Below are 25,222 nucleotides of genomic sequence, written 5' to 3'. Positions count from 1 at the left end.
GGTTGCGGGGTAATTTTTTTTAAAACAATAGAAACACAAAAATAAAATAAAAATTTTTTAAATGAAATAATAGAAATACTAAAATATATCTATTAATATTTTAATTTATTTTATAAAATTTGAAAATAAAAATATTTGCTATAATTTTTTAAAAATTAAAAATATAATATATAAATATAATTTTATAGTTATTGTAATATATGATATTTAATATTTTTATAATTATATAAAATATAAATATTGTTAATTATTTAACTATTATTGTATGTGGTTGTTAACCAATCATAAGTATTCTGCAAACACACTAATTTTTAACAGCGATATTAGTCATACAAATATTTTAAAACAGTTTAAAACTGCAACTACCCGCATCTTCGGCCCCTATGGTTATACGCCCTAAATCAACAGGAACGTGACGCACGAAATGGCGTAATTTCCTCAACAAGACCACATGCATCAAATATAAAATATTCAACAAAACGATGTCAACGACTCGTGTAAGTAAATTACTTATATTTTTAAAACATTTCGTTTGGTGCCAATAGTTTCATTAATACGACTATAGTAGTATAGTTTAAGCAACATATATGTTACTAACTAGTCCAAAAGAATTTATAATTTTTATATTATTGAAGTACATAAACAAAAGTTGCAAGAAAAGTACACTGACAATAATAACAATTTTTAGAGTTATCGAATGTTAGAGTAGTGACATAATCACATATTCACATGGTGTATTAAACTATTAGTACTATATCCGGTGATTTGAGGATTAAACTACACATTTATAGTTGACAAAAAAAAAACTACACATTTATAAAATACAGAATATGTAAAATTTTCTCTTTTTTTGTTTGCAGAAAATGATTAAACGTGCAAATGTTTTTTCTTACGTTCAAAAAAAAAGAAAAAAATGTTTTTTCTTGGTCAAAGAGAACGTGCAAGGAAGTAATAATAGTAATTACTAAATACTTTTAAAATTTAATGAAAATCAGTAAAACAAAAGGTGAATTAGGCCAAAATACCAAAATAAATTACTAATTAGGAAACTACCCAAAACATAAATCATTTGGGCTTCGTATTGCAAGTAGGATAGACGAAAAGACCAAACAGTCATTCTCTCTCTTACTGTTAAGAGTAGGTGTATTATAGGTTGGAGGCTAATGGTTTAAAAGATACCTGGGGGAGATGGTAATGATTAACTTAAGATATATCCCCCTTCTCTTTTACGTGTGGTTGGCTACTAAAAAGAAGCCAAATGGCAAGCTCTCTCTTATGTACTATCCAGATAACTCACTCGAAAGTAATAAATTCTGATTTAAAACATGTTCTGTTTTCTGCATTAACTTTGTTAAATTATTGTTTCAATCCGTGCATGCTCGTATTTATTTGGTCGTAGGAGTCAGTGATGATGGGCACCTGAAATTTATTATGAACATGAAATCTCATGAGTACTAGTTTAATGTAATAATCAATGTATAAAAGAATAATTAGCCAGCTAATATCAGTGTTCTTCCAAATAGTTGTACCACTCCTCCATCTCTGTGTATTGGTTGCAGATTTTTGTAGTTACAAAAGCTTACTTCAAAATATTTTGGTAATGCAGTCAGTCGCCAAAATATTAGTTTGCTCCATTGAAACCTGATTGTCATTGTGGCCAATTATTTAAGTTAATATGTCTTTGTATTGTTTGTAGTCGGCTACTAATAATATTGGATGAGCATATTTAAAGTTGGCCATTGAGTGCCATTGCTACAAAAAGGAAGTTCATAAGGGAGAACGAGGATGCGTTATTACACATAGAGAAATCAGTACCAAAGTTTTATGCAAATAACCGACCCATGAGAGGGTGGTCCCCTACAACAACTCAAAACAAAAAAAAAAACAGAAAGTACACAAAGATTAGGTCACTCAAATCAGAGGACTCCAAGGTTATCTTCATAGATCATGACTGCCATTCTTTCCACCTCAACGTCAAGGACATCCGGAGTAATGCATTTGCAGACATCAGCCCCCTCTACAATGTGAGCTTGAATTAGAAGCATAATGGTGATACCAGAATCAAACTAGCAGAGGAGTGGAACAGTATGGGGTCTCTCAATGCTGAGTGTCTTCATACCTAGCAAACACTACGTGCATTCCAAATAGGTTAACATGAGGACGTGTAATAGAAATAAACATATGTACTGCTGCAGTGGTTGACTATTCATACCTTGGCAGGTAAATGTGAAAACATTTCGACAATTGCAGTCAACTCTCTGCTATCAAGAGATGAGTCACCAACATTTATAACACTGTAATTGTAACAGAAAAACGATAATAATTAAATTAGACAGCTAAACATATATGTGATCGGAAATTTTATAAAGGTAGCAGGATAATCAGAGAGACTTACAATGAATGTTCGGGTAAAATGCCCAGGTCTAGAATTTATTTCGCTGGACCTTGACAAGAATGACAAAATTAGCAAATAATGTGGTAGAAGCAGAACAAACAAAAAGGGTCACAAACGTCATTGGCGATCCAAACAAAACATAGTGTCTGCAATCTTTATGAATAAAAGCTAAGTACATTCGTAGCAATGTAGTGTGGAGTGCATTGTTGCTAATATTAGTACGTCAAAATCCAAATATAAATTTGGACAATTCTGGAAAAAGAACGAGGATGTCTTACCATGTCTTCTCCACCTGTATTGTCAGTTCCGTCACCCTCAGGGACTTTTTTCAGTCTCACGATCGTTGGCCCTGGAACCTGAAACAATTACATGAATAACAATGTTAAAAATGAGAAAATTTGTTGAAATTTGTAGAGTATAAACATCATACAATGAGAGAAATATTTATAAATCAAAGCTATAAGCAAATTCATAGCAAGGTGGTGAGCAAATGTATGTTGCTAACATGAGCAAATCGAAATTCAAAGAAAAAGGGACACAAACGTCTATGGTGGTCCAAACAAAACATAGTGTCGGCAATCTTTATGAATAAAAGCTAAGTACATGCGTAGCAATGTAGCGTAGAGTGAATTATTGTTAATATTAGTACGTCAAAATCCAAATATAAATATGGACAGTTCTGGGAAAAACGAGGATGTCTTACCATGTCTTCTCCATATGTATTGTCGGTCCCGTCACACTCAGGGACTTCTTCAGCCTCACGATTGTTGGCCAGTGGAACCTGAAACATTTAAGTGAATAAAAATGTTAAAAAAATGAGAAAATGTGTTGCAGTTTGTAGAGAACGGTTGGTATTTGTGAGCAGCACAAACCTGCTTCAAGTAATAGTTATCATCAGACCAGCTGACATGAGGCATTTGGAACATTTGGTAACCATACTTGGTGCTAAACCGTTTCGGAAGCCTCATAAAGTTCCAAACTTCATCTCTTAATGATCAATGAAATGTCTCACATCAAAAAGGATGCTTTAGTTTGCTAAAGAGCTAAAAATTGTTCAGGACACCAAACATGAGAGATCAGTACCTAGGATCAGCCCAAAAATATGTTTTGTCTAGCTCAGGAGCTGAGGTTTAATAGCCGATCAACAGCCACCATGTCACAAATGTAAAAAATAAATGCGTCAGAAGATTAAGAAAAACATCAAAATCTGAAAAATAGGTCATAAGAGCAAGGGACAAACCACGGATCACATTTGATTCAGTCCACCATTACACGATACAAGCAGAATACCATTGCTGGTATAATTTCCTGCAAAAGAAAAAAAAAAATCAATTTTTAATCAAACATTTCAAGCACCAGCAAAGATGAAAACAAATACAACTCTAATTAACTGACTCGTAGGAGGAAGAGGAGGCGGGTATGGAACTGGTTCCATGGGAGATGAGAATCTGGAAGTGTGATTGGTTAAACCAGTTAAAATCCGGGTATGCCAAAGCTTACCGGCGGCGAACCAGACTTGTAATCGAAGCTTCGGAGGCGAAAGCTTATGATCTAACGTCCATCTACCTCCCTGGAAGATCGTCTTCGCCGCAGCTCCATGAGATAGAATGCTCAGAAACCTATAACTTTTTCGATCTTGGGAAGGTTCCGAAGGAAATGCAGAGATGGAATTGAATTAGATGACAAAGGCGAAATGAAATGCTCACGAAACAGAGCTTCTTCTCTCTTCCTTGTCTTCTTATGAATCTCAACTGATTTTTTTTCTTTCTTTTCCGTATAAATTCGAAATTTTATAATAATAAAAAAATATGAAACAAAGTGGTAACAGTGAGAAAAATGAATAACTGCTTCTATTTAGATATAAGAAATATTTTGGCTACATGCAGACATTAGGTTATGAACTTATGATATTTTTAAGTTTTCTCTCTCTTCTCCGTTCTCTATCTAAATCTTTCACGGAGGAGATGATAAGAAAACTCAATCTCTCTTTTATTGTCTGATCATCTTGATCAGATCCTTTGAGAGAAAAAGCGAGGGAGTTCATCCCTTTATCTCACTGGTTTCTACTTTCGGTGAAGGTTTCCCGAGGTTCGGGCTTTTGGTTCCAGCATATAGTGGTTCCTACAACACGATATGGCTGGCTTATTGACTCCGGCGATTCACTTTTCACTCTAGTGATGTCGGCTGGAACCAGGGTAGCGATTTTGAATGGTTTACGGTTAAGATCTGAAGCGGTAGAAGTTTCTGCCTTGTGTTCGGTGGTTTGGCTCCTGGAAGAGATCTCGATTTAGATCGATTGAAGCTCTCTGAAGAACGAACACAAAGGTATGTGTTACAGACGATGAATTTCCCTTACCTTCCAACATAGTCGTTGGAGGTTCCTTTCGTCGTGGTGGTCCCGGGTGATTCCGGTGGTTTCGAGAAGTTTAGTCCGATGGAGACGTCGGGCGGTGAAGAAAATGGGAAGTTAGCTGTGTTTCCCGGCGAGGTTCCGGCGAAACGATTCGTGTCTCTCCGGAGGAGGAGAATACGAAGGGAGTTAATGACACCTGTTGCCTCGTTGTTGAGGTTCTAACACCTGTCTTTCGACGTGTTAGGTTTTCGGTGAAGCCCGGATGGGCCTTCGTTTTGGGCTTTTCCTTATGTTTTTTCTTTGTTTTAGTTTTTTCGGTTGGGCCTTGGTCTTGTTCTGTATGGACTTTGCTTTCTGGACTTTGTCCATAAATAATAATACTCAGATGGAAAAAAAAAAGGTTATGAACTTATGATCAAATAAAAATAGGGGCATATTGGTCATAGAAATGTCGACAAAACCAAAGCAAATCCAAAATGTGTATCCACCTAATTATGAGATTTTGTTTGTGCGCAGAGTGCAATTACTCTCAAACAAACGCATTTATGACACACGCGATCCATTCGCGAGTCAGCCAACAATTTCGCATGTTGTTACGAATAAAGTTAAAAAGGTAAATTAATTAAATTGGCGCTTCGCATCTCGTGATTTTTTTTTTTTTTTCGCATCTCGTGATTCATTCACGTTAAAAATTTGTCTAGAGCTCGTAAAATAACCCACGTGACTCACTACGTGTCGAACAATTAAAATAAATGCCACACGCATAAATCGCACTTCACGACGACGCACGTGCTTTAAGACCGTCTATATCCAGTGACGGAACCGGACAAACCTGTAATGGTCTTTTGCGCCAATGATAAAGGAGAAAAAGGAATCTTTTTGGTTTATTTTTAAATTTTAAAAGTTTATAAATAAATAAATCGTGGTGTTCACATGCCTCATGCGATGCTTTAAAAGAGAAAACTCGGTGTGTGTGTTTAACTTCATCCCACGTTTTTCATTTTCCTCCGTCATTCTCATTTCTTCCTTTTTTCCGGTGACCCTTTAAGCTTTTTCTTCGTGCCGATATTTGTTTGATTCCGGTGTTTACAAATCGCTCGAGGTTTGAGATCGAATCATCGTGGTTGCTCCGCGGCTTTGTATAACATGGAGAGAGATTTTCTCGGGCTGGGTTCAAAAAATTCACCGATCACTGTGAAGGAGGAAACCAGTGAAAGCTCCAGAGATTCAGGTTAATTTTAAATCTCTCTGTTGGACTAAATTCTTCAACCTTATTAGTCGATTTGTTGTGGATCCTGGATTAATTATGTGTTAGGAGTTACTACTAGATTGAGAATATGTTTTTTTTTTAACCCGATCGACTTTGTTGTTTGGTCGGAGATTGGATTGTCAGTTTGTCTCCTGGAGGAGAACATTGTCCTTAGCTTTCTCGGGAAACGAACTGTGGAATTTTATGAAATTAGTATTACTCCTACTTTGTTTAGGAAACCGGTGAAAAACATGTTTTAGGTCGTACAGATCTTTAAGCTTGTTTTTAGGTCGACACAATCAAAACTCTAGGAGAAATTTTGTTTTCATGAGTCTGATACTAACCGAGAAAAGTATTAGTTAATTTTAGAAACGAATACGTAAAATGCTGGAAAAGAAAGATTGAGTAGAGACAAAAACATAGAGAATAGAGACGGTTGGTAGTAGATTAGTATACAGATAATTTTCACTTCTTTTTTTTTTTTTGAAAAAGTTTTAAGATTATTTATATTCGATGATTAAATATTTGATTGTGTGTTGATTAAGTGAAAGTGGTGTTGGGCATTATAATCAATAATATATAACTGAATGTACAATGAGAATTAATAGTTTTCTCACCACGATGAATAAACAAATTACGTCCACTTTGTTTTCTTATTAGCCAAAACGTGGCATTCCATAAAAGTAGTGCATCGACCATGTGCTGTGTTATGTATAAAGTTGAATCTCTCTTTAATTTTAAATTAAATAGTAATAGTAATAAAATATAATGATTTTGAATAATTGTCTATTTATTTATTTATGTGGGACATGGTTTCTAAAGGTGGTTTTGTTGCCTCGTTGAATTTGTAAACAGTATCGGTTTCTTTATCACATAGTTGGTGACATCTTTTTCTTAGGTTGGGTGTTGAATTATCTGCCTCTTAAATTTATTTGTATGATCTCGAGACATTTATGGTTTAACGGTAACCACTTCATGTCTGACTTTTAAACTGATGTAGTTCGTTTGTTTCGTTTCCTTTTGCAGCCCCGAGTAGAGGAATGAAGTGGTCATTCCCAAACAAAGCCTGTGCTACCTCTACTCCTCAGTTTCTAGCTTTCAGGCCATCCCAAGAAAACAGACATAGAAACCTTGGAAACTATCATCTGCCACACTCTGGTTCCTTCATGCCATCATCCGTAGCTGATGTTTATGATTCCTCCAACCGGAGCACTCCTTACAGTTCTGTTCAGGTATTTACCATATCAATACCTATGTATACCCAATTATCAGATTGATTGGAGTTTATAGACCCATGTGGCGTTAGGTCAAGTTTGGAACAAGTTTCTTTTGTGATTCCTGATTGATCAACACTTAGTGATTTGTTTGGAGTGTAAGATAAGCTTCAGTCTAAACAGTTTCCTTACAATTATATTATGTTTTTTTTTTTTTTGGTTTCAGGGAGTTAGGATGTTCCCTAGTTCAAAACAACATGAAGAAGCTATCTCAGTTTCAATGTCTAGGCCGGGTCTCCAGTCTCATTATGCACCAGGAGGAACAAGCTTCATCAACAATAGCGTAAACTCGCAACCTTTGGTAGGAGTTCCTATCATGGCACCTCCAGTATCAGTCCTTCCTCCTCCAGGTTCCATTGTTGGGACAACTGATATTAGGTACGTACCCACTGCTTCTATCATTTCTTTGTTATTCATCATATCATGTATTGAAGTAACATAATCTATTTCATGGCTGACTCAAACTTTCTTCTTTTGTCAGATGTTCTTCCAAGCCATCAGGATCATCACCTGCTCAGTTGACCATCTTTTATGCCGGTTCAGTTTGTGTTTATAATGACATATCTCCTGAAAAGGTAACTCAAATCACTTTCTCCCATATGTGCTTTAATCATTTGCTTTACTAATATCATTCCTCCATCGCAGGCCAAGGCGATAATGTTACTTGCTGGAAACGGTTCCCCTATGCCACAAGCCTTTTTACCACCACAAACTCATCAACAAGTGGTCCATCATGCCCGTGCCTCCGTTGATTCTTCAGCTATGCCTCCTAGCTTCATGCCCACAGTCTCTTATCTCAGCCCTGAAGCTGGAAGTAGCTCAAATGGGTTCGGAGCAGCTAAAGCAGCAAGAGACTTTACAACAACATACCTCAGCAACCAAACTAACGCATCCAATATCAACTCTTCAATGGCAGCTTCTTGTTCTGCCAATGTACCTCAAACAGGTAAAATAGGTAAACCAAAGTCTTTTTTATACCTAATGCTAACTAAACTCGCCTAGCTTTACTGCTATTTGTATGGGATGTAGCTTCATTCTGGTTATGTTTCTTATGCAGTGGCTTTACCTCAGGCTCGGAAAGCATCTATAGCCAGATTCTTAGAGAAACGCAAAGAAAGGTACACACAGCAATTCTTCATAGACGAAACCAATTAAAGATCTCTCAGACTTAACTCTCTCACACTTTTGGTTTTGCAGGGTCACAAGCCTATCGCCATATTGCTTAGACAAGAAGTCATCAACAGATTGTCGCACACCACTGTCTGAATGCATAAGTTCTTCTCTCAGCTCTGCAACCTAATCTCATTTGCAGTGATAGCTTTGCTTCCGACCAATCCAGACCCATATTTTGGTGGTTTTTAGGTTATTGTATTTTTTGTTACAGAATTTTCCATTCTCTCCTTTCCTCTGGTTACGCTGAGTTTATTCTTAGCTTATACATGTGTAATTCTTTTTTTACATACACTGAGTTTTTCTTCAATAGTTGTATAACTTCGATCATCTTATTTTGGCCGAATGCAACAATTACTTGGAAAATTTGTAGAAAATGTTGGTTTCTTTATTTTTTGTACATATCATTCTTCAATCAGTTCAATTGGGTTGTCTCAATATGGAAAAGCCGTTTAGGAATGCGATATTAAAAGCTTCTCAACTATGGACGTCGATGAATCAAATATGATAATATGATACCATGTCAAGGAAATGGCACCAACATCAGAGGACATGATAAGTTTACTACTGGGTCATTTTTAAAGAAATATCTGCAATAATTAGAACACATAGATTGAATGAGGTTTTCTTCTCTCTAAAAAACCGATTGAACACATATTTTCAGGTATATATCATAACTAGGTTTCCTTTGTTCCTCTAAAAATAGAGGTGAGGAGGAAGAGGCTAATGTGGGAGCAACAGAGTTCATAAGCCGAGGGAAGACGGCAAACGAAAGCATTAGTGCTCCCGTCTATTTTGGCAGCTAAAAGGACTGAAGCACCACTTTCTCAAGCGCCCAGTGACGTACTGCCTTGTTATCAAGGCGATAAAATAAAATTCATAGACGCAGAGACTTTTACAGAGACTAACTAAACTAACTATCGATGACACATTCTTGATATGGGCATGTACTATATATTGACAGCTACATCTTGAAAACCCTAATTGTACGCTTCGTGAACCCTGATGCTAATGAGCTTATTTTCCCCTTATTGGGCCTTTCAGATTTTTTTGACTAAGTAGCTAAACTCATTTGTTTGATCCAGTAGTACTAGATTGGTAGTGGTGATTGCTAGTTGCTACTCGTTAGCTTAATTATTTTTCTTAATAACCCAGAGTATCCTGGCCTCTATCGAAATAAGTCCAGACTAGCGGTGAGTATCCGTATCTAACCATGCTATCGGCCAGAATATGTCTCGGTCACCGGACGTTCGAACCCGAATCTGTATTAAAGCCGAAACTTCCTTAAAACTACTAGCGCGTCCTTCTTTAGTTTAACTTAACTTCTCTTGAAACTACTAGGTTGTCCTCCCTTGGTTTAACTTAACTCCTCTTAGTGTATCCATTTTCGTTTACTCATGTGTTTTTCCCATGAGCATGCTTTAATTTTACTAACATTTAGGATTTGTTTGATTGAAAGTCCAAAGATGTTACCTTAGGCTACAAGGTTTGTTTATGGAAACCTGATGACAAACCATAATCTCAGCGATAAAAAAATACTCGGTTTGCCGCCATAAGAGGAGGCTCAAAATCAATCAAAACTTATCTTTAAAAGTGAGTTGGTGTTCATTACTGAATTACATTTACAGACTTGGTTATCCTCTAATAATCCAATCTTCAAAATTTATTTTATTATTTCCATCTCATTAAGTTATTTACTCCATATCATTACAGTTTTTAGTTAAAGCAAAACACTTGAAATGTTTTTTTTTTCCTCTTTTATTTGAATTGAAATAAAATGCTTTCTGTTTTGTCATAAAATAAAACTGACCAGTGGTTGACGTTTAAGGAATAGCTGTGTTTGGTCGCTTAATTACTCCTTGTATCGGAGTCGGACACTCTCTCTCTCTCGAAGATCTCAGGGGCAATCCACAGATCGAATAGAGGAGTATCTCCATCAGTTATCCACTCGAAGCTGCATTTTTTTTACCGTTGCTGAAGCTCTCCAATTTCTGAGTCTTCATGTAAGTTTGATCTGGATCGATTTCGTCTATTTACTCTTTTCGGATTCAACTTTTTTTTTTTTTTTTGGGATTTTGACGGACAAATGAATATACAAAAAAATTGACTAACTTTGGCTCTTCTGTGATGCAGTTTCTGAGGAATGAATTTCTTGCTCCGATCTGCTTCCTCCGCTACTCACCGCCCCCCGGTGAGCGAACCACCACCACCACCGCCTCAACCTCCGCCTGAAGCAACTTTGGAAAGAGCCGAAGAGCCTTTCCCACAATATCCATCCCTCGAGGATCATATAGATGGATCTGGAGACGACCATGGAAATGGAGAGTCAAATGCAAACACCGGTGGCTCTGGTGTTGAGCGGTTCTCAGATGTATCTGAGGAAGAAGGATGGATCTCAATTCCATATCGTAAGAATACTATCACTTACTCCAAGTTTTGATTTTTTAAAAAGTAACTGTCTTCTCTACTTGTCCTAATGTGGTGGTTGGTGATCTCTTATTACAGAGGAGATCCCTGACAACTGGTCTGAGTCAGTTGATATTCAGTCACTACGGTCCCTAGATCGCTCCTTTGTGTTTCCTGGTATGGCACTGTCCCTCAACCCCATCTCATCATTTTAGCTATTTTGTAACATCAGTGAGACATTTTTCTATTTTAGGGGAACAGATTCAAATGCTAGCATGCTTATCCGACAGTAAAGCAGACACAGATGTCATCACTCCTTTCAAAGTGGCCGAGGTGATGAGCAGAACTGTACAGAGAAAAATCCCTCACAAACAAAACGGAGATATCTCTGACGGGGAGAGTTACGAGAGTATACCATTAGGGGACCCTGACGGCCATTTCGCAGCTCAGAATGGGCACAGTCCTGGTAAAGAGAGTGTGGATTCACAAAAAGATGGTGAATCCATCTTGAGGATGGAAGATCACAAGAGACGGACGGAAGACTTGCTTTCCAGGTTTCAGAAGTCTCATTTCTTCGTTAGGATTGCAGAGTCTGGCGAGCCTCTTTGGTCAAAGAAAAGCTCTATGGCTGCAGATACGGAGGAGGGAGATGAAAAGAGACCTTGTGTTAGTGCTTTCGTGGATAGTGGGGAGTTCGATCCTGATGTTGCTGGAGGTGTAGCTAGGAGTAGAGCAAAATGCTGCGCCTTACCCAATGGAGACATAGTGGTATGTGATAGTACTTTTGTTACTTTCTGTCTTATTAGTTGTTGATTCTCACACAAGACCTTTGTTTGGAAGGGTGCAGGTCTCTTTACAAGTTTATATCGTTGACTGTCCCAAAGAACCAATCATTGAGATACTGCAGTTTGAGAAGCATCAGGACAGGGACCCACTTTCTGACTCGGATCATGAACACAAGGATCCATATGGGAATCTTCTAAAATGGTTGATACCATTGGATAACAATATTTCTCAGCAACCACGTTCTTTGCCACCTCCTATAAGCTCTAGCCCAGGTCTCAGCAGCAGTGCACACAAGCCAGCAATCTCTTCCGTCTCAGGCTCTCAGCTCTTCTCGTTCGGCCATTTTAGAAGCTACTCCATGTCTTCTCTGCCGCCGAACACTGCACCGGTTACCGGACCCGTGAAAACACAGAGCTCTAAACCATCGTTTGACATTGAAGACTGGGACATTTATTCAGCTCAAACGTTAAGAAACGGTCAGAAGCGTGGGACTGAAGAGCTCTTATCTTTCCGGGGTGTTCCCTTGGGGCGGGATAGGTTCTCTGTTCGTTGCGGACTCGAAGGCATCTGCGTTCCCGGCAGGAGGTGGAGGAGGAAACTCGAAATCATTCAGCCTATTGAGATCAATTCCTTTGCAGCTGACTGCAATACAGATGACCTTCTCTGCGTTCAGATTAAGAATGTTGCTCCTACACACACTCCAGATATTGTAATATACGTTGACGCAATAACGATTGTTTTTGAAGAGGCGGGGAAAAGTGCTTCTCCTTGTACAGTGCCAATCGCATGTATTGAAGCTGGAAACGAGCATAGTTTGCCGAATTTAACTCTCAGGTTTGCTTAAACGACCAGTAAGTTTCAGAAGTCTTTCAGTAACTTAACTCACAGTTTGCTAACGTTTCAGGAAAGGTGAGGAGCACTCATTCATCGTGAGGCCTGCCTTTTCTGTTGGGAGTAATGTCAAACCCTCTGCTGCAAGAAAAGAACTCAAATCATCGAGTTTGTCTCTTCCGTCTGTAAATTTTGAGAGAAAAGGGAGCGGTTTAAGTGGTGATCAGTATGCGGTTATGGTGTCATGTCGATGCAACTACACAGGTAGATCACCGTTGCTGTGGTTTGTAGCCATGTTTGTTTCTTTATTATGCTTAGATCTATTGCGGTTTCTTCAATGGTTTTTTCATTTCTTGGTTGGATTCAGAATCAAGGCTGTTTTTCAAACAACGGACAAAGTGGAGACCACGAGTTTCCAGGGACCTGATGATCTCTGTTGCTTCTGAAATGTCAGGAGAGCCTTGTGGCCCCCATGGGAGAGCCTCCCAGCTACCTGTTCAGGTCATTCTCTCTCTGACTATCCCTAGACGTTAATATGACAATGCATGAACAAATGGGAGGCATTCCCAGCTGCAAGTAGCACTCAAACTTTGATAACATGTTGTCGCTAACACTAACTTGTGGCTAGTAGTTTTACTGTTTTACCCATCCTCGTTTAACGCTGGCTTTGTATTTTATGAATAACCTGTGGAGTCTTTTGTATTTGTAGCTCATACTTATATTCTCTACTGGTTTCAGATATTAACTCTTCAGGCATCAAATCTGACACCTGAAGATCTGTCATTAACGGTTCTCGCTCCAGCATCATTCACATCGCCTCCGTCTGTGGTGTCCCTAAATTCCACGCCTACCTCTCCTGTAAGCCCATTCCCAGGGTTCTCTGAGTTCACAGAGATGGTACAAAGCGAGAAACGCAACACAACAACAAGGCGTAAAGTGCAACCGTTACCCTCAATGCCACTGGAGACGACAAGGACAGAGACTACAACAAATGACGAAATGAACTCTGCTTCTTCCAACAACCCTTCAGATGTTGTTCCAAAGAGCGGCTTAGGGTGTACACATCTCTGGCTACAAAGTCGAGTTCCCTTGGGGTAAAAACCTATAATACCAACATGATTTTAGTTCAGGTTGTTACCATTGTAAACTGATAACCTTGGTTTTACTTTGTAAATGTGTCAGATGCGTTCCTTCGAAATCTACAGCGACGATCAAGCTAGAGCTTCTCCCTTTGACTGACGGCATAATCACTCTTGACACTCTCCAAGTCCACGTCAAGGAGAAAGGTAAACACAAACACTTCTCCCTTTCTATGAAAACATCCCATATGAACAAAGTAAAGTTTCGAAAATAAATAATGATCTGTTCATTGTAGATTTTTCAAAATGATTTTTTTATTTGCTGATAAAGAATCTTCAATATGGGTTGATGTGAGTCCTAATCATAAAGTGTTAGATGCTCCTGTTTAATGACTCAACACCAAATGCTCGTTGTAGAATGTTCAAAATGTTTCTTTTTTTTTTCTTTGGTAAAGAATCTTCAAAATGTTTCGTTTTTCTTTTTCTTTCTTTGATAAAGAATCTTCAAAACGTTAGATGCTCCTGTTTGAAACACTAAATGGGCTTGTGTGTGTGTGTGGCGGCAGGTCGTAGGTACATACCGGATCAGTCACTGAAGATAAACGCAACGTCAAGCATTTCCTCTGGAATGTTTTAGTCTTTTTATTCAAGATAAAGCCAATACCACTTTTTATTCAAACACTGAGCAGTGACATTTAACAGGTCCATGTTCATCTCAATAGGGCTTCATTAAAAAAATTGTGTGTTTAAAACATCCAAAAGATGTTTCAAGGTTTGAAAGAAATGTTATATGATGTAAAACCACTTTTGTCTCCTATTTATTTGAACACAAGATATGAACTAAATTACTGTCATATAACCTATTATAATTATTTTCTCTTTAGAATTTCATAAAAAAATATATTGGTAACAAATAATTATTTTTAGTTATTAATAAATATTTTTAAAATTGTACAATTCGTATCAATACTAATTTTACACTTCTTTTGTTAATTAAATAATTTTTAGTTAATTAATATCAAATAAATTCTTACAATTTTTTTTTGGTTAGGACTTAAAAGTATTATACAAATTTTTTTTGTTTAGGATTTTTTTTATAAAAAAGGAAAACAAATATCAAATATTCTTTTACAATTTTGTAGGATTTTAGAAAAGGAAATTAACATTACATAATCTATTACTATTATATTTTGTCTAGGATTTAAAAAAAATAAAATTTCTATCAAATAATTATTTCCAGTCAATACTAACTATTTTTTAAAGTTGCAATTTTCAAAATTCATTTTTTTTCAATATCATTAATATTTTTACAATTTTTCTTGTAAATTGAATAATTGTTACTATCATGTTTATCATTAAATTTTTGAAGTAAAAATTACAATTAAATAAAATTTGACAATTCTCTCTAGTCACGATTTAAAAAAAGGAAAAAAAATTTTATCGATTAAGATTAGAAAATAAATTCTTTTAGAAATCTATTTTGTTTAAAATTTTAGGAAAAGAAGAAGTTATTTTTACATAATAGAAGTTTTTATTGACACATTCACAATCTAATTTTTTTAATTCACATATATCATAATCATATCAGGTAAAATATTTGAAGTTAATTTTGATTTATATTTTTTAACACAAAATTATTAAAAAGTAAAGTTAGTTAATTATAATAAAAACAAGATTACTTTTACGTTTTTATTTTATTTAGACTTTTAAAACGAAAATTAATTATTTTATTTCTTTTAGATTTTAATACAACTATTTTATTTTTAATAGAAAAATTCTGCTTATTTTAATAGAAATTAATTATTTGATTTCTTTTAAAACGGAAATTAACTATTTGTAGCTGTTTTTTGTCATAATTTTTTAACATACAATTATCTATTAAAAAATAAAGTTATTTACTTATAAGAAAATAGTAAGAGTACTTTTACAATTTTCTTTTAATTATGCTTTTAAAAAAGTAATATTCTTTATTTTTAAGTTAGTTTTTTTCATGTTAATAATTTATTGTATTTGTGTGATTTTATAATTCGTTTTTGTTTAACATTTTTTTCTTAAAAGTTAATGTTTATCTTTTATAATTCGCTATCTTTAGTATATTTTAAAACAAACATTATAATGAAAAATAATAATAACAACAATAATAATAATATTAATAATAATAATAATAGTAATAATAATAATAATAATAATAATAATAATAATAATAATAATAATAATAATAATAATAATAATAATTAGACTCTTAAATAAAATTTATAATTAATTTTTAAGAAAAATCGTTTTTATTATTTTAGTATATATATTTTTGATTGTGATATAGTTTAACATATATCATATTTTTAAATATTTAACTACTATGTGTCACAATCATGTTAATTAGCAATTTTGAAGAAACAAGCTCAATATAATCTTTTATAATTATATTTTCATTAAAAGTTTAAAAAAGAAAAAATATATTAAATAAATTGTTTTCAAATCTATTTCTTAGGATTTTGAAAAATGAAAATTTCTAAAAACATTACTACTAAATATTTTTTAAAAATCGTTTTTACTATTAAATAATTTTTAAAAGTAGTTTTTTCAAAATTCATTTTTATTATCTTATTATATATATTTTTAATATTTTATATATTTAAACACATGTCACAATATTAGAAAGAAAATTATTATCAAATAATCTCTTGCAATTATCTTTAGATTATGATTTTAAAAAAGAAAAATTACTATTAAATAATTTATATATAAATAAAAAATTTAATAAATTTTTTTTTGTTTGTTAATATCTTAGTATATATATTTTTAATTATGAGATAGATTAAAACATGTCACAATCTTAAATATATAATTGATATGTGTCGCGATCATGTTAATTAGTAACTTTGAAAAATGAAGGTTTATATAATAAGGTGTGTGCTGCATTCTATGGCCTTTTCTCTTATTTTGAAATGTTTTTGATAAAAGTTTACTTGTATTTACGCTAATGATCACAAAGATATTAGGAAAAAATTGGACATGAAATCTAAGGTAGAAAGCATATGGAATGTGGTGAGCACCGGAACTTAGATGCACCCGATGGCAGAGGATCATAGCTCTAGCAAAAACCCTTAACGAAATCTTGGGGTGGGGGAGACGACGACGAAGATGGCGACGCCGTTGTCTAAACTCGTAACGAAATCGAAACCTCACAGCCACGTGTGCTCCACCTCCCATTCCCTTCAGAGACAATTCTGGCTACGGCACTTCTCCGCCGTCGCCGATTCTTCGCTATCCACCTCCGCCGCGCTTGGAAGCCAAACGAGTTCTCCCGCTCCGCCGCAAGGTTTGTCATCAGCCATACTATCTCTCCCAATGCTTGAGGTTGGGATATAGCGAATTGAGAGCCTTTTTTTTAAGTTTCAGATAAGAAAAGAGGGTCGAATTGGTCACGGTTGCTGTTGTTCTTGCCTGGTGTGATTACCTTCGGCCTCGGATCATGGCAAATCGTTAGAAGGGATGAAAAGGTCGGTCTTTTTTCTTCTTGAGCTCTTTAGAATCAGTAAAGGTTTCACCTTTGTCCTCTCCTTCGTGTTTCTAGCTTGATTGGAGTTTGTTTTAGCTGGAATTTTGTATATTTTTTTATACGTGTCTTAAGCATTGACGAGCTTCAGACCAATACTTGTGGTTTTGTAATGAGGGAAAGTAGTCAGATCTACGTTCTGACTGGAGACTCACACACCGATCTCTATGTATAGCAAAAGTGTTATTTGTGTGCCCCATGTACATTAGTTTCAGTGAGACTTGTGTATCACGATGATGTTGGGCTGTTCGTAACTCTTTCGTCTAAGTAATAGATATGTTAATACTTGAGAGCTCTTATAATGCATCATTCTCAGTGTTGGCTACAGCTCCCATGTCTTGCTTGCACCTTCTCTTTCTATTCTGTTTCTTGATTTCTTTTCCCTTTTTCTTTATCTTCTCAATGGTTGCTGAAGCTGGTATGCTTCTGGCTTAGTAGAACCCAAAGCTTGATTCGCTCCTTGTTAAAAGCAGATCAAAACACTGGAGTACCAACAACAACGGCTGAAAATGGAACCTATGAAACTAAATACAGAACATCCTCCGGATGCCTTGGAGTTTAGACGGGTTAGTTGCAAGGGTGTGTTTGACGAGAAAAAATCTATCTATTTGGGTCCACGGTCTAGGTCCATATCCGGAGTGACTGAAAATGGATTCTATGTCATCACGCCTCTGATGCCAATCCCCGGTGACCTGCATAGGTGAGGGTAATGATCCTTTCTCCTTGCTTTTAAGTCTTTCTATAACCATTCATCCATGTTGTTGAAAAATCAACTTTTTGTCAACCAGCATGCAGTCGCCTATTCTGGTGAATCGCGGATGGGTTCCTCGGAGTTGGTGGGAGAAGTCAACAGAATCTACTGAGGCTGACTTCGTTACAAATGAGTCAACAAAAGCTAAACCACTCTCCCATGAACAAAGTTCCTGGTGGAAGTTTTGGTCTAAGACGCCAGTGATTACTAAGGTTGGTCTTGTTACCCACCCTCTTGTTCAGAAACTTCTTTCATTTTGCGTCTTTATCAAATCTATTACAAACGTTTTGACTTGTGGAAACTGAAACCTTGCAGGAGGATGTGCCAACGGTTAAGCCTGTAGGAGTTATTGGTGTGATTAGGGGCGGGGAGAACCCGAGCATATTTGTTCCAGCCAATGATCCAAGCACCGGGCAGTGGTTCTATGTAGACGTTCCCGCAATGGCTCGAGCCATAGGTCTTCCTGAAAACACAATCTACGTAGAGGACGTTCATGAAGACATAGATCGGAGTAGACCGTATCCTGTCCCCAGGGACATGAACACTTTGATCCGCAGTAAAGTCATGCCACAGGACCATCTCAATTACTCAATAACATGGTAACTACATACAGATACATGAGTTGTTCTTGGAATTGTTTTGTCTTATATTGTGCTATGGTTTAATGAGAGAGAGATATGTGCTTGTGTCCGTGTCTGATGAAAGCAGGTACTCTCTCTCGGCGGCTGTCACGTACATGGCTTACAAGAGGCTCAAGCCAAAGTCTTCCCGCAGATAAGCTTTCCCTGATCAATTCAAATCTCATTCTTTTTGTCACTTGTCTACTTAAGTAATAATTGTAGTAGATGATGGGTTTAGGTTGAAACTTTCATAACCTAAAGGGGCACACTGGAATACAAATGATGTAACATTTTATTCAATTAAAATCTGAATATTCCACTGTCAATAGGATCTTTTGCCGCAGTGTTGTTGACTGTTTCGTTGTATTAAAATCTGATAATTCTGCATCAAACCATTCTCTTAAAAGATGAACTGTAGCAATCGATTTACGTATGCAATCTAACTAGGAATAATGACTTCATAATTGTGATTTTGGATCTCTTTCTGAGTTAGCAGCATAGAAACGTGTAGACATGATAATGAAAAGGTGCAAAAGGTCTTGCATGGTTTAATAGAAAAATATATGCGCTGAATGTAAGAGTAGAGCCAAAGCAAAGAAAAATATGTACTATGCGAGTAAGACCTAAAAGCAAAAGAAGAACAAAACATTTAGCATTTTCAAGTTTGTTAAACCAACATAAGGATCACATTTTTTAGTGTTACAAATTGGTTAAACCAACATAGAGATTACATCTGTGGATACTTTGTGTGTGCTGTGTAAAGAAGAGCAGGAGACTTGCAAGCACTTATTTTTTGGATGTCGTTATGCTGGAAAAGTGTGGAGAGATTTGATTGGAGGGGTTATGAAGGATGAGTTCACTGTGGATTGGGATGAGATATATGGGAAACAATCTCTAATCCTAGCACCAGATACTCAAAAACAGAGATGTTCCTGATTCAGTACTCTTTTCAAACCCTGCTGCATAGTATATGGGGAGAAAGAAATGCAAGAAGACATGGTGAATGTCCAAGAAATGAGAGGGTCTTGGTTACTTGGGTGGAAAAAACAATGAGACTGAAACTACCGGCAGTAAAGGGAAATGGCCACAAGTATCTTGAAGAGAGCTTGAGTGTCTGGTTTGGAGCGAGAATGATAAACCCATGATTCTTTATTGCGATTACTTTTTGAGTTTGTAGATACAATAATACTGATGCACTTGATGTAAAAAAGTTTTGATTGAATAAATTTTACGTTCATTCAAAAAAAAAAAAGAAAAAAAAAAAAGAGATTACATCTAACATTACAATAATAAGCTGGGTTAAAACTAATGTTGACCTGACTAACAAGGAGAGTAGAGTTGACTTGTCATTCATCGAGTAAATGCACTCTAACAGCGGAAACCACTCGTCCTGAGAGTTCAAGTTCACAAACCACAGTGTCTCCTGTTCTCAAGTTGCACCTTTCACATACAGCTGCCCAGCCAAGGAAACTATGTGAACCGCCGTAATCCTTGGTGTAGCCATCGAGTTTTTCTCCATCGGGAAGAAGGAAGTACATGTGGGTATTAGGAGGACTAAACTCTAAGTCATACTCCTCGATCACCCACGTATTCACATACTACTTGTTCAAACATTAAAAAGGACAAAAGTCTGAATTAGAAGCAAATAGACATAAGCCAAGTCTGCAAAGAAACTTAACATGCCTACAACTATTACCAGGACTATGTTCGGCTTCGTTAGCGTCTTCTCGAAGTAAGGGTTTCTCGGATTTAAGAGGTATCGCTTAGGGTTTTCGACATGAGCATAACCCTTTCTTGCTCGGCTACTTGTTCCTCCATTTGCTGAAAATTCAGACGACAAATACAATTAAAAAAAAAGGCCTTAAAATGAAAATAATAGGTTTGAGTATGATGAGCATGAGTATGATTTGTTTCAATGGTCTTTACCAGAGGCATAGGCAGGGGTTGTCTCCTGGTGAAATGGTTGAGTCTCAGGTTCACCTTCAAGAGGTACTGAAGTGATCTCGTTCCCATCTTTCTTGAAGATTCTCACTTGAAAATACATTGTGTCTTGGTGTGTGAAAAGCAAGGTATCATCTGTATCTAAAAGGTTGTCATCCACAAACTCATCCCAATCTTCTTCGACCATAAACAGACCATTCTTTTCTTGCTGGAGCCAACATTGCCAGGAATTGTTCCAGAGAACACTAAGCACCACCCTGTGTACAAAAGCCTCACCAGCGCTTCTCACAAACTCTTCCGGAAAAATCCTCTTAAGAAAGCCACAAATCAGAAACAGTCGTTAACAAAATATATAAATACTGATATTAGACGAGAAACACGTGAGACTGAAAGCTATGACTGAGGAAAGCATAAGCTCTTTCGAGCAGAACAGAGAGAGTTACCATGGATTTAGATTTCCAGTTTTGTCCTATAGACAAAGACTTAATGAAGCTGGGGTTGCTCAGATTTTCTCGGTTCTCACTCTCGGGAAACATTAGCCCTGTTCGTTTGGTTGCCGCAGGTTTCAGCGTCAGCGGCAGCGTCAATGAAGACAGTTGTTGTTCGTTTCGCAGACGTTGACGCTGACGCTGCCGCATATTATATCATGACCGTAGGTTTTATCGGCGTCAGCCGCAGGACGTGGCGTTCGGACGCGGCGTCAGACGCAACTTCCTGCGTCAACGAAACGAACAAGAGTTGACGCAAAATGTTGACGCTGCCGCTGCCGCCGGTACCTGCGGCAACCAAACGAACAGCCCTATGGAGCCTCAAAAGGTCCCTTTTATTAGTATAGATGGAGTCTCAAAATGTCCCTTATATTTACGTTTTCTAAATTTCTTGCTTTTATATCAGATTATAAATTATGATAGATGTTTAATGTAATATTTCTATTTTTTATATTGTATATTTACTTTTTTTTTTATATTGTATATTTACTTATTATTGTTTAATGTAACATTTCTATTTCTTATATTATATATTTATTTATTATTTATTTTTCTTTATATGTATTTTTATTTTTATTTTTTGTTAATGCCACGTGTCATCTTTCGGGAGAAGTTTTTTCCGTTGATGTGGACGCCCTATGGAGCCTCAAAAGATCTCTTTTATTAGTATAGATTCCGGCTATCTGAAAATACTAAATTATAATTATATGCTTGAATATAGTAATTATTTTTAAAATATGATATCCAAAAAATATTTAAAATATCTGAAGATATTTGGAATTATCCAAAATACCTAAAACTTTCTGTGAATTAATTTTCATGTTAATTTAAAATATTTTGTTTTATATTATTTAAATTTATGTTGTATATTTTTATCTTTAAATTTTAAGATATATTTAAAATTTTCAGTTTTGTATATAGTTTATAAATGGATTCACAAACCCGAATTCGAATTTGGATCGAAATTTATCAGTATCCAAATGTGGCTTTAATCGTTAACCGCAAAAATCTGAAAATGCCCACCCCTAATTCAAAGCCAGAGTACTTTTTGTAAGAAATTTGGTTTAGTTTGGTTTACTGTTTACCTGCCCACAACCAGAACAAGATAAAACTAAAATCACTCTTTCCGGTTCTATGGACCAATCAAACCGGCCCTTTATTCCAATCATCTAACACCTGAAACATCCAATCTAAACCCCACCAGTTTCACTCAAACTGAAAACTCAAACAGCATCGTGTGCTTGTACTTCTCACCAGCCTTAACCACAACAGACGGGAAATTCAGCTGGTTAATCGCGTTCGGGAAGCCTTGCGTCTCAAGGCACACACCTGCATGCTTCCCATAAACCGCATTCCCTTTCCCAACCACTCCATTCACATAGTTCCCGGTATAAAACTGCATTCCGGGAGCATTGGTCCACAAGTCAAGTATCCTCGAGCTCGCACCGTCTCTTAGCTTCACTGCGTGTTTCAGCCCGTCCTTCTCTTGATCAGTACAGTCCAACACGTAGTTGTGGTCGTATCCTAAACCCACCTCTTCAATAGACTCGCCAATTCGTTTCTCCTCGGTGAAATCGAACGGAGTTCCCTTTACCGGCAAGATCTCCCCTGTAGGAACTGTGAACTGATCCACAGGAGTGACATGAGACCCCCAAATCTGGATCCTATGGTCAAGAATGTTTCCTGAGTCGTGACCCGCTAAGTTCCAGTATGTATGCTGAGCTAAGCTGATGGGAGTGTCTTTGTTCTCCGGAACTGCCTCCATGTCAAGTCTCATGGTCGTGGCTGACGTGAGAGTGTATGTCGCCATGACGGCAGCCGCACCGGGGTAACCTGTGAAAGGGGTCAATACACATTGATTATATATTTAGCTTATGGAATCGCATATATATAACAATGAGATGTAACCTTCTTCTCCATCGGCGCTGTGATATTTGAAAATGATGAAAGGTTTATCACCGTCTTTCTTGTGTCCAGCAACGTCCCATATCTTCTTATCGAAACCTTTGTTACCACCTGCATATAGAGAGAGAGTAGCATTTATGTTGCACACATCTGATTAACTTTGAGAAAATGCTATTGAAGCATACAGAAGAAGAGAGAATGGTTTCTATACCGTGGAGGCTGTTGGGAGGCTTGTTGATGGGAAGAGTGTAGTCGACTCCATTGAGACTAAACTTGCCCTCTTTGATCCGATTTGCTACACGGCCAACTATGCAACCAAAGTAGGGTGCAAGCCCTTTCTGTAACAATCATATAATACATATTACAGTTAAGATTCATATAAAAGTATATAACACATTACCATTGTCACAGCATCCAGATATTTTTATCATAAACAAAAATATTCACTACAAAACCTGAACATATATATATATATTTCTTAACAAAATGATTCAGACACTATGCATGCTAAGAATTCCAGACACATCTGTTGTTGTTCCTTTCTTCTTCTTCTTCTTTTTTGTAACACTTCCTTATAAATACTTTATTCACAAATTCAGACAACAGAAATCACATGGGTGGAGTTTGAAACCAGATACATCCAAAGCCATTAATAAGACCTCCTTTAAAAAAAAAAGTTAGGTAAATTTACCGCGTACGGATCCACGGAGTCGAATCCGAGAACTACATCAGCCGATTTCCCTTTTCAATTGTTCAAAAAATCAAACTCGACCATCAGATGATTAATTCGGATGTGGAGAAAAGGAAAACATATAAAACGGATGAATATAGAGACGATCGAGAACGAACCGTTCTTGTCGGGGACAAACAAGGAGGTGATGGTGGCACCATAATTTGAGATCTTGACATGCATTGATCCATTGTTGAGCTCGAAGATCTCAGGAGTGTTGTTCTTGCTCTGATCTGCCATTACCGATAGTTTCAAAGGTCAAATTAGGGTTGAGGATTAGAAGGAGGAGATGCCAAGTGATTAGGTTCTGTTGATATGCAAAGAGAGAAACGAGGGGGAAGTGATCAGTTTTGTTATCTTAATGTATCAGTGCTGACGTCATCTTAGTCCCAAACTCCTCTGTTGTTTTCTTTGATTTGGCCCTTTTCTGTATATTTTTTTTACCATACTATGATCCAAAAATCAGACTTTTTACCTTGCTACTAGATTTTGATGGGATTAATTTTTTTGACAATAACCTTTCTTTTATCTAAATTTTTAATTTTATATATAACTAATGTTTACATGAACTATTTTTTAATTGGTATATTAGATAGATTACGATTTTAGGCGAGAATTTTTACCCGCACAAAACATAATATTATTTTAATTAAAATATTTATAGAATTATCATTTTCAGTTTTATTTCTCGTTTTAGTATTTACTTTTTAATTTTATATCTATTAATAGAAGGCGAAAATATATTTTATGTTATCAAATATAATCAAATTTTAATCCTATTATATATAATTTTCATTATTCATAACATTTAGTTTTTGATCTGTTAATTTTCACAAGTACAGTTATTGTAAATTTAATATGATATATTTTTTTTACTAAATAACCTATGTTCTTTTAAATAAATCTAAAATTTTTAAGAAGTATCAAAAATATTGTATTACTATATTTGTATCGAAGTAGGATAATATATTTATTTAAGTCATTTCGCTTAATTTTATTTTATGTTTTATGACATTTAAATAAGATAGTTTTTTTTATTTGCTCTTCTTCTTGGTAAAAACTTTGGCCAAAACTGAAATAGGATCATTTTTATTAAAAATATATCTACCATTAGTTTTTGTTAGGTATTAAATTACAATATGGAAACTGACATTTATATGAATTTAGATTTATCAAAAGTTGATAGTTAGTAACAAATTGGGTGGTTAGTTATTAATTTTTTGAACTATTCGTTGAAAACAAACAGTTTTTTTGGTTAAATAAAAAAATTATGAATATTTCTATGTATTGGTTGATTTATTATAACAAAATCCCACCTTTTGATACATATATGATTTTTCTTATACACGAAAATTATATATATTTTAGAAATGTTCTATGTATAGAAATATTACTCAGTTTGAAATTATTATATTATACCTTCAATTATATTATGTTTTTATGTTTAGAATTTATTCTATTAAAATATTAAATATATTGATTAGATATTATTTGGAGTAATGTAAATGAACCAAATATATTGAAAAAAAATCTTAAGATTAATATTTGATGTATTAGGCATACTTGATTTTTTTTATTAGTTTAATATGGTAAAAAAAATATATATCCAAATTTATTTATTTGTTGTATTGAATATTTCAGATTGTAAGTTTAGACCTCATGTTCGAATGACTTTTGTTATTTAGACC

The 25,222-nt window shown here is 35.7% G+C and overlaps 5 protein-coding genes and 1 long non-coding RNA gene across 13 annotated transcripts; 3 read left to right on the top strand and 3 right to left on the bottom strand.

Moving 5' to 3' along the window:
- Nucleotides 1–1,749: 1,749 nt before the first annotated feature.
- Nucleotides 1,750–4,260, bottom strand: LOC106435202. 6 transcript variants are annotated; one of them, XR_002655373.2, is made up of 9 exons: nucleotides 3,791–4,246; nucleotides 3,636–3,703; nucleotides 3,479–3,518; nucleotides 3,268–3,402; nucleotides 3,099–3,176; nucleotides 2,674–2,751; nucleotides 2,396–2,444; nucleotides 2,213–2,294; nucleotides 1,750–2,129 (listed from the first exon to the last, which is right to left on the bottom strand). It is a non-coding gene; the product is annotated as an uncharacterized LOC106435202 (long non-coding RNA). The 6 variants fall into 6 exon arrangements; XR_001286924.3 differs by having other exon boundaries at nucleotides 3,268–3,382; nucleotides 3,896–4,244; XR_001286922.3 differs by having other exon boundaries at nucleotides 3,268–3,382; nucleotides 3,791–4,239.
- Nucleotides 4,261–5,693: 1,433 nt separating this feature from the next.
- LOC106435207 (protein TIFY 6B-like) lies at nucleotides 5,694–8,832 on the top strand. Of its 2 annotated transcripts, none has more exons than XM_022695195.2 (7): nucleotides 5,694–5,979; nucleotides 7,024–7,229; nucleotides 7,438–7,649; nucleotides 7,753–7,846; nucleotides 7,917–8,217; nucleotides 8,329–8,389; nucleotides 8,469–8,832. In XM_022695195.2, the coding sequence occupies exons 1-7, from the start codon at nucleotides 5,895–5,897 to the stop codon at nucleotides 8,569–8,571; spliced, it is 1,062 nt and encodes a 353-aa protein (XP_022550916.1). In that variant the 5' UTR covers nucleotides 5,694–5,894; the 3' UTR covers nucleotides 8,572–8,832. The 2 variants fall into 2 exon arrangements, with proteins under 2 accessions (XP_022550916.1, XP_022550915.1); XM_022695194.2 differs by having other exon boundaries at nucleotides 7,917–8,226.
- Nucleotides 8,833–10,203: 1,371 nt separating this feature from the next.
- Nucleotides 10,204–14,388, top strand: LOC111202379. Its single transcript, XM_022695199.2, has 10 exons — nucleotides 10,204–10,444; nucleotides 10,575–10,849; nucleotides 10,947–11,024; nucleotides 11,101–11,615; nucleotides 11,695–12,467; nucleotides 12,538–12,728; nucleotides 12,832–12,965; nucleotides 13,203–13,558; nucleotides 13,647–13,750; nucleotides 14,110–14,388. The coding sequence occupies exons 2-10, from the start codon at nucleotides 10,585–10,587 to the stop codon at nucleotides 14,178–14,180; spliced, it is 2,487 nt and encodes an 828-aa protein (XP_022550920.2). The 5' UTR covers nucleotides 10,204–10,444; nucleotides 10,575–10,584; the 3' UTR covers nucleotides 14,181–14,388.
- Nucleotides 14,389–16,542: 2,154 nt separating this feature from the next.
- On the top strand, nucleotides 16,543–18,796 carry LOC106435201 (surfeit locus protein 1-like). Of its 2 annotated transcripts, none has more exons than XM_013876069.3 (6): nucleotides 16,543–16,862; nucleotides 16,943–17,043; nucleotides 17,573–17,799; nucleotides 17,888–18,062; nucleotides 18,166–18,449; nucleotides 18,556–18,796. In XM_013876069.3, the coding sequence occupies exons 1-6, from the start codon at nucleotides 16,685–16,687 to the stop codon at nucleotides 18,626–18,628; spliced, it is 1,038 nt and encodes a 345-aa protein (XP_013731523.3). In that variant the 5' UTR covers nucleotides 16,543–16,684; the 3' UTR covers nucleotides 18,629–18,796. The 2 variants fall into 2 exon arrangements, with proteins under 2 accessions (XP_013731523.3, XP_013731522.3); XM_013876068.3 differs by having other exon boundaries at nucleotides 16,551–16,862; nucleotides 18,559–18,796.
- Nucleotides 18,797–19,294: 498 nt separating this feature from the next.
- LOC106435200 (B3 domain-containing protein At5g25470-like) lies at nucleotides 19,295–21,386 on the bottom strand. Its single transcript, XM_013876066.3, has 4 exons — nucleotides 20,855–21,386; nucleotides 20,397–20,721; nucleotides 20,167–20,291; nucleotides 19,295–20,068 (listed from the first exon to the last, which is right to left on the bottom strand). The coding sequence occupies exons 1-4, from the start codon at nucleotides 21,047–21,049 to the stop codon at nucleotides 19,817–19,819; spliced, it is 897 nt and encodes a 298-aa protein (XP_013731520.3). The 5' UTR covers nucleotides 21,050–21,386; the 3' UTR covers nucleotides 19,295–19,816.
- A 539-nt stretch (nucleotides 21,387–21,925) lies between these two features.
- Nucleotides 21,926–23,908, bottom strand: LOC111202378 (galactose mutarotase). The gene is made up of 5 exons (XM_022695193.2): nucleotides 23,654–23,908; nucleotides 23,496–23,545; nucleotides 23,016–23,142; nucleotides 22,808–22,915; nucleotides 21,926–22,732 (listed from the first exon to the last, which is right to left on the bottom strand). Exons 1-5 carry the CDS (start codon nucleotides 23,772–23,774, stop codon nucleotides 22,110–22,112), a joined length of 1,029 nt encoding a protein of 342 aa, XP_022550914.1. The 5' UTR covers nucleotides 23,775–23,908; the 3' UTR covers nucleotides 21,926–22,109.
- Between the last annotated feature and the right edge of the window lie 1,314 nt (nucleotides 23,909–25,222).

This window comes from Brassica napus, chromosome C1, assembly GCF_020379485.1.
Source record: "Brassica napus cultivar Da-Ae chromosome C1, Da-Ae, whole genome shotgun sequence".
In the NCBI taxonomy this organism is placed as follows: domain Eukaryota; kingdom Viridiplantae; phylum Streptophyta; class Magnoliopsida; order Brassicales; family Brassicaceae; genus Brassica; species Brassica napus.
This window is presented reverse-complemented; position numbering and strand designations above follow the sequence as displayed.